General features: G+C 39.9%; 1 protein-coding gene across 2 annotated transcripts in view; it reads left to right on the top strand.

Annotated features, from left to right (window-relative positions):
- The window catches only part of lrba (LPS responsive beige-like anchor protein), a 430,270-nt gene that overhangs the window by 84,136 nt on the left and 332,328 nt on the right, over window positions 1–13,806 (top strand). For both annotated transcript variants that reach the window (XM_007904022.2, XM_007904021.2), the window contains 3 exons: window positions 124–304; window positions 9,923–10,050; window positions 12,527–12,634. In XM_007904022.2, coding sequence (XP_007902213.1) covers window positions 124–304; window positions 9,923–10,050; window positions 12,527–12,634 — 417 coding nt within the window. The remainder of the gene's footprint in view (window positions 1–123; window positions 305–9,922; window positions 10,051–12,526; window positions 12,635–13,806) is intronic.

Here is a 13,806-nt window from a genome sequence, read left to right as displayed (position 1 = left end):
TATTGTATGTGGAGAGTACTTCTATTATTAGAGTGAAGATGCTACCATACATATAATCTATGATTAATTTATTATTTAGCATTTGTACTGATTTTAAAACAAAACAAAATGTGTCTTTCACAGCATGAATTGGAGAACATTGAACCAACTCAAGGTTTATCATTCGAATCTTCAGTAACCTTTCTTCAGAGGTTAATAGGCCTTGTTGATGTTTTGATTTTTGCCAGTTCCCTCAGCTTTACTGAAATTGAGGCTGAAAAGAACATGTCTTCTGGAGGAATATTAAGGCAATGTCTTCGCCTTGGTAAGTGTAATGTGATGCAGAGCAGCCTAATACTCTGTTCTGCTTTTCTTCTCAAACTCAACATATTGTAATTTGTTCTTATGTTTCATGCTTTTTAACGTGATTTCAATCCATTACTTTTTTATAGAATAGCAATTTAAATGATTAGATGTAATTTGCAATGATCTGATTCATCTATTAGTAAGCAGGATACTTTTTTAATTTGCAACATCCTTTGACTGTAATTGAATTGGTATCTATTGTTTCCAAATATTCAGCAATCCATGGGAAGGGTCAACCTATCTTGAAAAATGTTTAGTAGAACATATCAATTTCAAAATCCTCACAAACCACTTCATGCCCTGGCACCTCCTACCTCTTCGATTTGCATAAGGCCCACTCTACACTGCACCCCTCCAGCCCCCCCTTCACTCTACTGCCTCCAGCCTCCTGTATGTCCCTCGTCCTCTCTGCTCCACCATCGGCGTAGTGCTTTCGGTCTCTAGGCCCCAAGGCTCTGGAACTCTGCCTTATCCCCTCCTTGTCCATATTCAGGTCACACAAGCTCTGCCACTGTTGAGCGCTCAGATGATACCCTGTGTGAAGGTTGCTTATATAAATGCAATTTTTGTGGTGGTTTTAAAAATATGATTCTTTGAAGGTCCCTTCCATCCACATAACTTCCAGACTTCTCCGTTGTGTGTATAATTATGACTTTAGTTATCACGTCTACTCCTTCAGTTCTTATGATAATTGTAAGATTCTAATCATGGGATATTTCTTGATAGTAATCATGAGAGAGTGGATCTTCAAATTAGCAGCAATTGATATGTTAATTGATCTCTGCCTTCATTTTGACACGGTAGAGTCTATTTCAAATATACATTTATAATTGTTGCTTCTTGGTATAAAAGCAGAATGAAGGTTCAATAACTATGTATTTGAAATCATTGGTGTGTTGTAGTTTTGAATACAAGGCAACAAGTTTGGTCAACCATCTCGTACTGTTTTTAACTATGTGTGTATTAAATAGCTGACTACCAGAGTATCAGGTGGCTGCTGATGTTGCTTCCTGTACATTGCATTCCAAAGCAGCTAGTCAAATTAGTACTGGATTTAGATTTGAGTCAGGGAGAGTATTTAGATTTGTATTCGTAATGTAACCCCAACAGTTGTACTCATTGATGTCTGAGTCTGACGCATTTCATACCATGTTTGTATCACTAGCTGCTGATATAAATGTAACTGAGATGTGAAAACAGCTCTAATGTAGTACTAAGGATACCGCCCACAAAAAAGGAATGTGACACGGGTCACTCATTGACGGTTGTTCATTTGGTCATTGAGTATCACCATGCCAGTTGTCACGAGATACAAAATGCTGTGCCTTATCCGCTACCTACTATTTTGTATAAAAAAGAGTAGTTCAATCTCATTAATATTCACTAGCACTTCACTTCAAACAAGCTCAGCAGGAAGGAACTGGTTTGTGATATGGATGGAGCAGACATGCCTGGTTTAAGGTTCTCAATTTACTTGGAGACAACTCGGGGAGAGGACTCGGGGACTGGATTATATCTGATGTGATAAACATGAGCTTGTCTCATTGGATAGGGTATTGGGGCTGTTGGCAAAAGTCATGCATTTCATTCCACATGGTCTCTCCAAGATTTGGTTTGTCTGTTTATCTTAGTGTTTATCTTAGGAATCTTTAGTTTCTGAAGTTTGTAAATGTCTACTCCAGGCTATATTAGAAGATGGGGTTGGAAACTCCTGTGTTCTCCTACTCTGTGGACCTGAAAAGTATGGAAGAAATTTGCCACCCTCTGGATTAAAATGACTTGAACTCTGTTTTAAGAATATTCAAGTTATTAATGTTTGTTCCCTGATTGCCTTTTTTTCATTTGTTTATGGAGTTAATTTAACACTGTGCATGATTAACTGGTCCACTCTAATCGATTATAATCGGAGCGATTTATATGAGGTACATCATGCTTAGTGGGTAGATCTTTCATGCAGACTGGGTGTTGGAAAGTTTTCTACTGAATCTATATATCAGCCAAGGAGTGAGGGGTTGGTCAGTATAGGTTCACAGAAATTATGCTTAGGAAACATTTCACCATGAGGAAAGAAGCTCACTGGATGAACTTCGATGACAAAGTGACAGGAAAGCATCTTTACCTCAGGAAGAAGAAATGCACTCAGTGGCGGGAGGGATTGATGTAAGAGTCAAAGAGACTGCTGAATCAGGGTAAGCAAGAATGTAAAAGGAGGTGAGGGCAAGAGTGACCGGAGCTAAGAATTTGGAAAGTTTTCTACTGNAAAAAAATTGTAGGGTTTGGTTTCAGAAAATGGTCTGCGATTGTTGGCTAGGACATTGGGAGAAGCTTGCCTTCCATTTCTGAATAGTGCCCTTTAATATCTACCTGAACAGGCAGATGGGACCTTGGTTCTTATCCAAGGATAGCACCTCTGACAATGCGACACATCTCCAAAACTGTGCTGGAGTGTCAGCCTAGACCATGAACCACAACCATCTGATCCACCGGCATTAGCACTACCAACTGAGCCAGGCAAGGGTTGAAGGTAGCAGAGGGTGTAGGTTTGGTATGTGGAATGGGTCAGAGTGAACAAAGCAAAGGGTTTATTTAGTAAATCAATGAGATTGAGAAAGTGATTACAAAAAGTTGATGTACAGGAGAAATATTAATAATGGTGTTGAGCTGAACAATTATTAGATTTTCCAAAATGGCAGACCATTTTCTGAAACCAAACCCTACAATTTTTTTCTGGGCTCTACATCTTCCAGCTGCAATCTTAAATTTTTCAGGTCTTGGCATAATCAATATGTGGGCTTAATAATAATAATTATAATACTTGCATTTGATATAGCATCTTATCAAGTCTTTGAGACGTTTCAAAGCACTTCACAGAATATATTGTAAAGTGTAGTGACTGTATTTTGCGGGTGAAATGCAGCAGTCAGTTGCACACAGCAGTGTCCCACAAACAGTCGTGGATTGAGTGACCAAATTATTATTCATATTATTTTTTGAAGTGATTATTATTTTTGAGTATTGTTTACGTCTTTTATGGTGGCAGTTCTTAAAAGACCAAATATTTATATCACTGACTCAGAGTTCAAGACGTACAGAGTGCTGGGATATGGCCATTGCATGATCTACCCTTTTTTGGAACCTGGATGCAGTCAAGCTTTATAACAGTTCTAAACCAATAGATGACTTAAACACCAGTCATCTTGAGCATTAGTTTGTTGTAATCGGAGGCAGGATCCTCGAACCTGAATCCTCCAGTTGATTTTTATTTTCTGGGCTCTACATATTCCAGCTGGAATCTTTTTCGGGTCTTGACATAATCAATATGTGGGCTTAATAATGATAATAATAGTACTTGCATTTGATATAGCACCTTGTATAAAGATCCATAGGGTGCTCTGTTACCTTAGAATGTTCATATAAATCAGAAAGTGATTGATAGCTTCAGATGCCTTGAGAAAATGTGCTGAGCAGTCAGCATTTACAGTTGCTGTCCATCTGTTCACGATGGGCAGTCTCACTGAATAAAGAGGCATATCTACTAAGAGCATGAACTTCAAAATGTAAATCTAACCGTGTGCCTACTAGCATATAAAGACTTGGAGACCTGAAATTCAACTTTGTCTTTGTGTATAAGATCATAATGTAATTTGTTATTATTATCCTAAAATTTAAGATTGAGCAGAATTGTGAATAATTTGTACATTCAGCTTAATTTGGAAGCTATTTTCCTGTATTTTTTTAAAAAAGTTTTCCAAATTAAGGCTGTATTTAATGTTTTACAATTCTATACAATCTTAAATTTTTAGGAAAAAATATTCTTCCAGGATAAGACGAGGTGGAATTATGATTCTCAGCACTGTCAAATTGATGCAAGTTTGGTGGGGAGCAGTGACTTTGTGTAACATGTAAATGTGCAAGGCAGAAGTTATTCTGTTTCTGTTGTGTGTGTGTGTGTGTGTGTGTGTGTGTGTATGGCAATGCATCAACCAAAGCTTGGCTTCTCTTCCTTTATACCTTGCAGATGTGCATAAAGAATCAGTGAATGCCCTCACAAAGGATAAAAGTCCAACCTATTGGAATATACCGCATTCTTAAACTGCTCTTATCATCTTCAACAACGTGAATTTAGACAGAAATGCTATCCTTTCAATACCAGAGGCTTGTAGAGCTACTGTTGTGGGAGCCATGAGAGCTAAGACCTAGAGAGTCTTTTGGAATAGGAAGTTTCCATTGTTGCCCAAATTCAATCCATAGGATCTAAATGGAGAAAACCACAAACATCTTGGCTCAAATGGAAAAGAAAATTTGATTCTGGAACCTTCTCACTCTTGAGAATTACTCAACTTTTCCAGATTGCGTACAATAAAGATCTGGAGTTGAAGATTAGGGATAGTTGGGTGTGGCACAGTTCCAAGTGCCTGACTATTAGTACAAGCTTGACCAAATCGAAATTCTTTCCTTTAATCACAGAAATCCTTTCATCTCAAAACAGTATTATGCTAAATGAAATGGGTATATCCATTGAAATACTGTACTTCCATGAGTTGAATTTGCATTTTCAGCCTTCTTGTTTTACATAGGTTATTTCATAAGCGTCAGTTATGTGACCTTTGCAGGCTATCAGCCAACTTTGGTGGAAAATTCAATTGGTATCTGTATTCATGAAGGAAATAGCCAGCAGTTGTAGGCTTTAAAAGGTTTAAATGTTTGTTTGAAAGATTACGCCAGAATGAGTTTGATTGATGGTTTGGGGTAAAATGTAATTTAAAACCTCCTTGCACTTATTTCAGCACACAGGTTGGGGACAACATGTTGTTTGTGGTTGATCCATCTCATCCAATTTGGAAAACAAGTGCAAAGAAATAACCCTGGTGTTTCATATTGCCCTTATTAGGATTGACTGCCCAAAACTGAACACGAGGCTCCAATAACATCTGAGCAGCATTCTGTGTAGATCGTGAAGCACCTCCTCACTTTTATATTCCAGACCACTTGTAATAAATACCAGCATCCCATTTGCCTTGCTGACTGCTTTTTGCAATTGTGAACTTGATTTTTATGATTTTTGAACCCCCAGATCTCTTTACATATCTTCTCCCCTGGTGCTTTCCCATTTAGAACATATTCCCTTCCAACCTCTACTCTGCCATAAGAAGTATACAATTTTGCATTTTGCTTTAGATCTGCCCACTTGTTTAATCAGTGTGTCTATGCAGTTTTCGCCTGTCTTCTTTATAACTTATAAATTCTTCCATGGTATTGCCCCTTTCTCAGGAACTCCCTTCCTCTCACTCTTGTTATCTTTAAGTCTCACCGTAAAACCCAATTCTTCGACAATGCTTATGGTCCTTGAGTGGTTCAGATCCTACGTCTCACAACGTCTCCACTTTGTCTCCACAAGTGACATCTCCTTCAGCCCCTGCACCGTCTTGTGTGTGTTCCTAAGTGCTGTGTCCTTGGTCCCCTCCTCTTCAATATCTGCATGCTCCCTGTTGATGATATCATCCACAGACATGGGGTCAACTTCCACATGTATGCGGATAACACCCATCTCTATCTCTCTGCCTCCACCCTCGACTCCAGTACCACTGCTGACCTGACAGAATGTCTGTCAGACATCAAGTCCTGGATGAGAGCTAACGTTCTACAGTTGAACGTCAACAATACTGATGCCCTCCTGATTAGCTCCCGTCAGCGTCTCCATACCTCAGGCACTGACAGCATCACCATCCAAGGATGCACACTCCACCTCACTGAGCCAGTCAGGAACCTAGGTGTCTTGTTTGATCCTCAACTGTCCTTTCTCCCCCACATCCATGCCATGAGATTGTCTGCATTCCCCCAGCTCTGCAAAATTTGCCTGGCTCCGCCACTGCCTCACCCCTCAGGCCGCCAAAACCCTCATTCACATGTTCATCACATCTAGGCTCGACTACGCCAACTCCATGCTTGTCGGCCTTCCCAACCCTTTGCTCCACAAGCTGCAAATCATCCATAACTCTAGCTTGAGGCCTCTTCTGCACCAGGCTCTGAGACCCAATCAACCCCACCCTTGCCCGGCTCCACTGGCTCACCATCACCCAGAGGATAGAGTTCAACATCGTCGTCCTCACCTTCAAGGCCCTCTGCGACCTGCTAACTCCATATCAACCTGTCCGCTTCCTCTGCTTAGCAGACTCTGGCCTGCTCCACGTCCCCCGCCCGGCCTGTCAGGCCTTCAGCCTCTTATGAAACTCAGTTCCACATTCCCTTTGTCTCTCTCCCTCCCTTGCCTCCTTCAAGGTATGTCTCAAGACCCTTGTCTTCGCCGTGCCTTCGGCCACTCTGCTACCCTCCCTGCCCTGCACCTCCCCTGGTCCCAACCCCCCTATGCTCGGTCCAAATCCCCGACTGTCCAGCACTTTGGGACGTCCTCCCAACGTGAAAGGCGCTATACAAATGTAATTTTTTATTGTATTGTTTGGTCACCCCCCCACTCAACCCTTCGTTAGCACTAACCCTGTCATTGTACAGAGCTTCAAAATGTTGCCCTATGGGAAGGGCACTAAATACCCTCTGTTTTTGCAGGTCTGTGTCATCAATCTTTTCCTCCATGCGAATATACCATTAGGTGCATTCCTTGTTAATTTTTTAACTTTCTAATATTCTTATTCGTCTTGGCTTCGCTACTTTAATTTTGATGAAGGATTACACCTCAGATATTAACTTATTTTTCGTTTGGAAATGCTTATTAACCTGCTGTGGATTTTCTGCATTTGATCTTTTTCACTTTAGATTTTCAGCATTGATCTGTTTATTATTCATGCAATCTTCACCAAAATGTTCTGTTTTGATGCTTGAGATTGCTTTTTTTAAAAAAATTCTTAATCTCCAATCCTTGTGAATGTTATAATCACTGATTTATTAAATATACTGAGTTGCCTCCTATATCAGCAGAGTGCTGCTGCCAGCACAAAACTGTTAATAGTTAGAGAGGAATGCTTCAAAAAATTGTTTCTAAAATACAAGTTTTTATAAACTGGGTGTGGGACACAGGGGTCTCTTGTACAAAGATTTTTTCAAGAATTTCATGGTATTTTGGCTACTTTGAATATATATCACATATCTCAGGGTTTGGTAACTCTGGTGTGGCATGTCAATCCCCGAAAACATTGTATAAACTAATCATGAATCTATGTTCAGTGTTTGTTTGAATGCATGCTTGTTGAAACCTATTGAACTGTTTAGTCTTTAATTTTGAAAACTAAGCTAAACTTCATTAATAATATTTAGCAGCTTTTTTTTCTGAGACTGAATTCATCTATAAACTGTCAGAAGAATCTTATGGATTGAATATATACAGTTAAGGAATGTGACAACACCATGGCTTACATTTTCAGTAGTTACACAAAACCTTACATGTAGATGTGCATTTAAGCGTGAACCATTATCTATTTGCATTCAGGCAGGCAATAGGATTCTAGGCACACAATACTGTGTGGCATTGTTCCAGTTTGCTGGGTTAATTTGAGATTCATTGATCTCCTCAGGTAGATAAAGATTGTTGCTTCCACAAAGCTTGTGAAACTCAATATTACAACTTAAATATGCTATAATAGGACAGATGGACATCTAAAAGAAGAACATTGTCTTGAGTATGGCCTGAAGATTCTTAATACCTATGCCATTTCAAATCTCTTCATTAATGTATAAAAAGATCGTAACCCATTTGTCACTAACTAGAAGAATATAAAACACAGAGGAATTGAAAATAACAGTCCTGACCGCTGAGATGTAAAAATATGATTGAATGGAAGTGTCACTGTTCCATTTTCTTTTAATCCATTAAAATGGAGTGGATAGCAATGTATTTTGCTGTATTCCTCAGTGCTTTCGAGTTTATTTAATACAATTAAAAATTTATAAGGTAGATTCCGCAGGGCTTGCAAGGAATCATATTTGTGTCAGTACTTCAGATGATGGTTTCAAATTTCAATGGATATATGAAAATTGTGATGGAACTGTTCTAGACTGACTAGACTTGTATTGGTTGGTCTGAATGTTTTACAGTTGACATCATTCATGTGTCTGATGTATAAAAAACATTAATTGTTTGCCTGTCATATTTAAAAAAAACATTTGTTTCCTTGCTTGTTAGCAACAAATGTCTAAGCAGCGTGATGTTGAATTCATGTATTCTGAATTTTAATAATTGTCAGGTTACATCCCTGAGAAGTGTGTATAATGCTGCACTCAATATGATCTATTTAATACAGTACTTTTCAACTGAAAACAGTGTTTGTGTACTGCACTCTTGAGCACTCTTCATATTTATGCTTGTACTATATACAGTTGAACAACATCTGACTTGTACAGAATCAGGAGAAAAGAGTTCTTTTGAGTTATGTCTTTGCAGTTTAGAAATGTCATGATTTCTTACCTCTCTGCTGAAGGTGCAGACTCTTGTTGGAGCATTGGTCCACTGATGCTGGCAGTCTTCTAGTGTTCACCAAATGTCTTTGTTATGAGTGTTATTTAGCCATGTGAGCCTAATCTAGTTCTCATCAAAGTTCACACATGTACTAGTGGGAGAAGGGGGTGGGGGGCGCAGGATGTTACCAGATAACAATTAGGAGGGATATCCCTGGCTAATTTTCTTCATAGCTCAAGGGCTCTAAAGCCAATTGCAATGTTCCACCTGCTGTGATCAGCTAATTTACTGCAGACTGGGAATCATACTTGCAACCTTCTGATCCCTGTGGTTTAGTATTGCACCAGGCAGTGCCTTTATTCTCACTAATCGATTGGGAAATTTTTTTCTTTCCAAAAAAAATTAAGCTGGATTCACATGATAGGTTTACAACTGTGGTAGTGGAATGAAGTTCATATGCTAAGGTAGCAGAAATGTAGTGTGGTGCAAGGAATCAAGTAAAAGGCATGAGACCAAGTACATATTGGAATGCCTATTGAGATCTACAGATTTGGTCAATTGGGGTCAGCTATTGAGTGCTTTCAGTTTCTCCCAATACTGAGAGCCAATGTCCAAGAACAAGTACATATGTGTTGCTTGATGTCATGTTCATGAATATTGAGCCGTGCTCTGTTTCAGAGAAAATCAGTGTACGATCTATAACCTGATCACATAAATTGCATCTTCCAATAGTGTGATTCTATTGACTCAAGAGGTTGGATGCATAATGTATACAGCAATGTGTGCTGTGCGCAATTGGCTGCCGCGTTCGCCCACAAATATACAGTCAATTCACTTTACAGTGTGTTCTGTGAAGCGCTTTGGGACGTCCTCCCGACGTGAAAAGCGCTATATCAAAAATGCAAGGATTATGCATAGTTACAACTATGATGCCCAAACCACTCCATTATTGTTTCACCAGCTGGGACTGCCATAGTGTCCTGCAGCCAAAGCAGAGTCCTGTAACAAGCATAATTTGCAGATTCTAGTTTAACAAAAATAAAATACAGCTATAGAAGGCTGACTTGTGGAATTCTGATTGCAGATTCTGTATTTAATTCGGAATTAATTTCTCCCACCAATTTATTTTGTACTCGTAATTTTTTTGTTTCTCATTGCTCCTCCAATCAGTGTGTGCAGTAGCAGTCAGAAACTGTTTGGAATGCCAGCATGTATCTCATCCGAAGGCTGGTGTTGATCATGGAAAGGTTCAGAAAGCTATGCAAAACGTTCTTGGAGCTGGAAAATCGGCAGCAAAGGTAAGTGTTTCGTTTGTACACAGCACTGAGATAGATAAACAAAAGACTGATCTGTGAGAAAGTAGGTTAAAAGCTTCCATCTCTAGATCATGTTTGCTTTCTATCACAAATTAAGTTGTAGCAGAGAATTAATAATTAAAATAATAATAAAATAATAATGGGGAAAAAAGTGGTAAAATACACTCATCCAAGAAAATTGAAATGCAATACATTTTTAACATTTATATAACATTGCATTAAAAGGGAAATCATCTATAAGGATTACCTTGTTCACTGTGCTTCCACCAGAAATAGAAAACATGACCCCAATTTTGCTCAGGTTAGGCAGCTCTGTATTGAAAGTTAGCCTAGTCCAAAGTGCCTATGCCATGCTAAACCTAAAGAACCCTTCTAGGGCATGTGATCACTCCTCATCATTGATATCACTGAAGCAACTTAGTACTGGGGTGGTTTGGATCTAGATGCAGTATTAAAAGATTTTTTGATTTAAGTGAAGAACAGATTCATTACGATGAATCTTTCCTACCTATAGTGGATGTTCTTCAAAACCATTCACTCAGGCTTTATTAAGCAATAAAGTTCTGCCTATTCCTCCTCTACCATTCTCAGACAAAAATATGCAACGTTGATGACGTCATCACTTTTACATTGATACAAAGCCTTTCATGTTGGGAGGATATCTCAAAGTACTTCAAAGAGCCAACTATGAGCCTGAGCTGGGGGTAAGGGGAGAAAGATGACCAAAGTGTGGTCAAAGAGAAAGTTCTTCAACCAGTCTTTATACGAGGAGGTGAGGTGGAGATACTCCAGGATGGAGTTCCAGAGGGCAGCATAGATGAAAACTCACCAACTGATGGTGAACAGATCAGGTGTGGGACATGAAACAGTTGATGTGGTAACAAACAAGTCCTTAAGCCACTGCTGTGTTGTGGCATCCTTTAGGAATTGTGTAAGAGGATGGGTTGGCCAAGCCTTTAATTTTTTCTGGCGGGCTGAGATCAGCAACGAACTACAGTTTATGAATGTTTTTTGCACATTTCACCATTCTGTTCTGCAGAAGGGAATTACATCATTGAGACTTTTTTTGCAGCAGCATGAATGAAGAACTTGCTGGGAGTTGAATAAAATACCTGAGAGATGACAGGGGTTTATGTCACAAGAAGTTCATTATGTACCACAAGTTCAGTGGCTTATCACTGTTCTGTGTGCCTCTCCTGTATGATAGGCCGACGAGACTCTCATACACGCATTCATAACATCCAGGCTTGACTATGCAAACTGCCTGCTTATTGGCCTCCCCAATTCCTCCCTCCATAGGCTGCAGATCATCCAGAACTCTGTAGCCTGTGTCCTAACCCGCACCAGGCTCCGTGACCCTATTACCCCAACCTCACCCAACTCCACTGGCTTCCCATCACACATAGGGTACAGTTCAAAATCCTGGTCCTCACCTTCAAAGTCCTCCATGGCCTTGCTCCCCCCTACTTCTGTGACCTCCTAACCCCTTACCAACCTGCCCGCTCCCTCTGCTGAGCGGGCTCCGGCCTGCTTCACATCCTCCGCCTCGCTCGTCCCACTATGGGGGGGGCGGGTCTTCAGCCACTCTGCCCCCATTCTCTTTAACTCCACCCCGCAGTCCCTCTGCTTCACCCCCTCCTTTGCCTCCTTCAAGACCTGTCTCAAGACCCTCCTCTTCGATCAGCCTCCTTCCCCCTGAGCCCTCCCCCCCCGATCCCTCCCCCCAGCTCGGGTCTGAAACACTGATGGTCCAGCACCTTGGGACGTCCTCCCGACGTGAAAGGCGCTATACAAATGTGATTTTGTTGTTATTGATATTGCTTGAAATTAATCTCCTTCTGTAATCTTGCTTTTCATACTGTGGAGCTCTTGGGTATTTGTGCATGCTAAAATATTAACAATTGTGAAATTCTTAAACAGATTACCAGAAAATTATCACTAATGCATGCACTGTGAAATGCTGTAATCTTCTCTTTCCTCAGCCCACGAACACCAAGATTGAGTCTTAATTTAAAAACAAAATTAAATTTATTAAAATTTTGTGTTAATTTATTTTTCTAATTTCTTCCCAAATTTGTGTCTCTGCTCCGAGTTTGGCCTCCTCTTCGTGAGGTACGGGCATTGGTTCCCTTTGCTACCTCCTCAAATGGCTGTTGTTTCTGAGTGAATTTTGCAGTGAGTGTTGGCAGGCCATTCAGTTATAGAAGGCATCACAACATAACCTGACCTTGTTAGTGTTTCCTGGATTGATACCCATGTCTAAGATGAAAGAACGGTGATCCATTTATACTCTACTTCTCCCTCCCTCCCTGCTTAAACTCAGAATATATTGCAATGAATTGAAACTACTTAGAATGTTTTTTTACACGCAGAATTCTGTTCCTTTTCCATAACCTTACCCATCCAAATACAAATATAATATGAACAATGATTTTTAATGTTTCTCCATTTGTTTTAGAGCCCTATTGACGCTGTAACAGGTGGCATTTCACCAATAAGAGATCTCGACAGGTTACTACAAGATATGGATATCAATCGCCTGCGAGCAGTTGTGTTCAGAGATGTAGTAAGTTTCACTTTGCATGGTCTTCAGTTACTTTGATTTACCAAAAAGAAATGTATGACCAGCTGTACTAATGGCTTACTGTTCCCCACAGCTGGACTTGATGTAGGGTTCGGCTCTTTGAGGTTGTTTATGAATAGAGTTAGAATGTTAAGGTGGCTCACTTGTGCAGTGACTAATTCACTGCATTGCATATTGATTTACGTTGAATTTTCCATTCTTGGCTTGACTGTCAGGGTTGCTAAATGGAAGGAAGAAGCTACATTCCCATGGGGTGGGAACGAAGGATTTGCATGGAAATGGTGATGTGGGTATTATAAGTGTAGAAGCATTAGATAATGAGGCAGAGTGTTGATCCAGATCCTCTTTTTTGCTCCTTCTCAGTTTGTACCACATGGAAGTGCCAAGGCATTATACTGTACATTTCATAGCAGCAGTCTCCTATGTGTACTTCATAGTAGTTGTCTCATATTAGGTAGCATGTCTTCTCAAATATTAGATTTCTGGTTTAGATTGCTGTATTAAAATGTGTTGTGGAGTGCTTAGCTAAATATTTGCAAAGGCAAACCTAAAAATCTAGGTTTGTCTTTGATCATTTGTTTAAATTGTTCAAACGCTCTGAGATGCTACCCTGTGTGGAGGGTGCTATATAATTGCAAGCTGTTCGTTGTAAATGGAGTCCTTCAGCTCAGTGGTTAGAGCACTCGCCTCGCAAGCAAGAGACCTAGGTTTGATTCCTGGCAGGACGAAGTTTCCTTCCTCCACACACCTCTGTTTATCTAGCAGTAAGCAGGAACCCGGTTGTTAGTCGATTGGCGAATGGCTTTTTCAGGGGTAATAATTACGTCAAAATAATAATAATAATAAATTGGTTACTCAATCCACAACTGTTTGTGTGCCACTACTATGCGCAATTGGCTGCCGCGTTTCTCCCACAAAATATACAGACAATTCACTTTATAGTATATTCTATGAAGCGCTTTGAGACGTCTCGAAGACGTGATAAGGCTCTATGTCAAATGCGAGGATTAATTTTATTATTGTAAATAAAGCAAAAAGTTTTATTAGGATTCCAATATTTTCCTAGATTAGCTGATATGTGGTCAAAATTGAGGTGTTCAACAATTAGATTTGAAACGTGTCCTACTCCTACCCTTCCTGCCCTCCACCCCACC

Source organism: Callorhinchus milii, unplaced genomic scaffold (genome assembly GCF_018977255.1).
Source record: "Callorhinchus milii isolate IMCB2004 unplaced genomic scaffold, IMCB_Cmil_1.0 Scaffold1, whole genome shotgun sequence".
Taxonomy (NCBI): domain Eukaryota; kingdom Metazoa; phylum Chordata; class Chondrichthyes; order Chimaeriformes; family Callorhinchidae; genus Callorhinchus; species Callorhinchus milii.
Note: the sequence above shows the minus strand (reverse complement) of the source record. Positions and strands in the feature narration are given on the sequence as shown.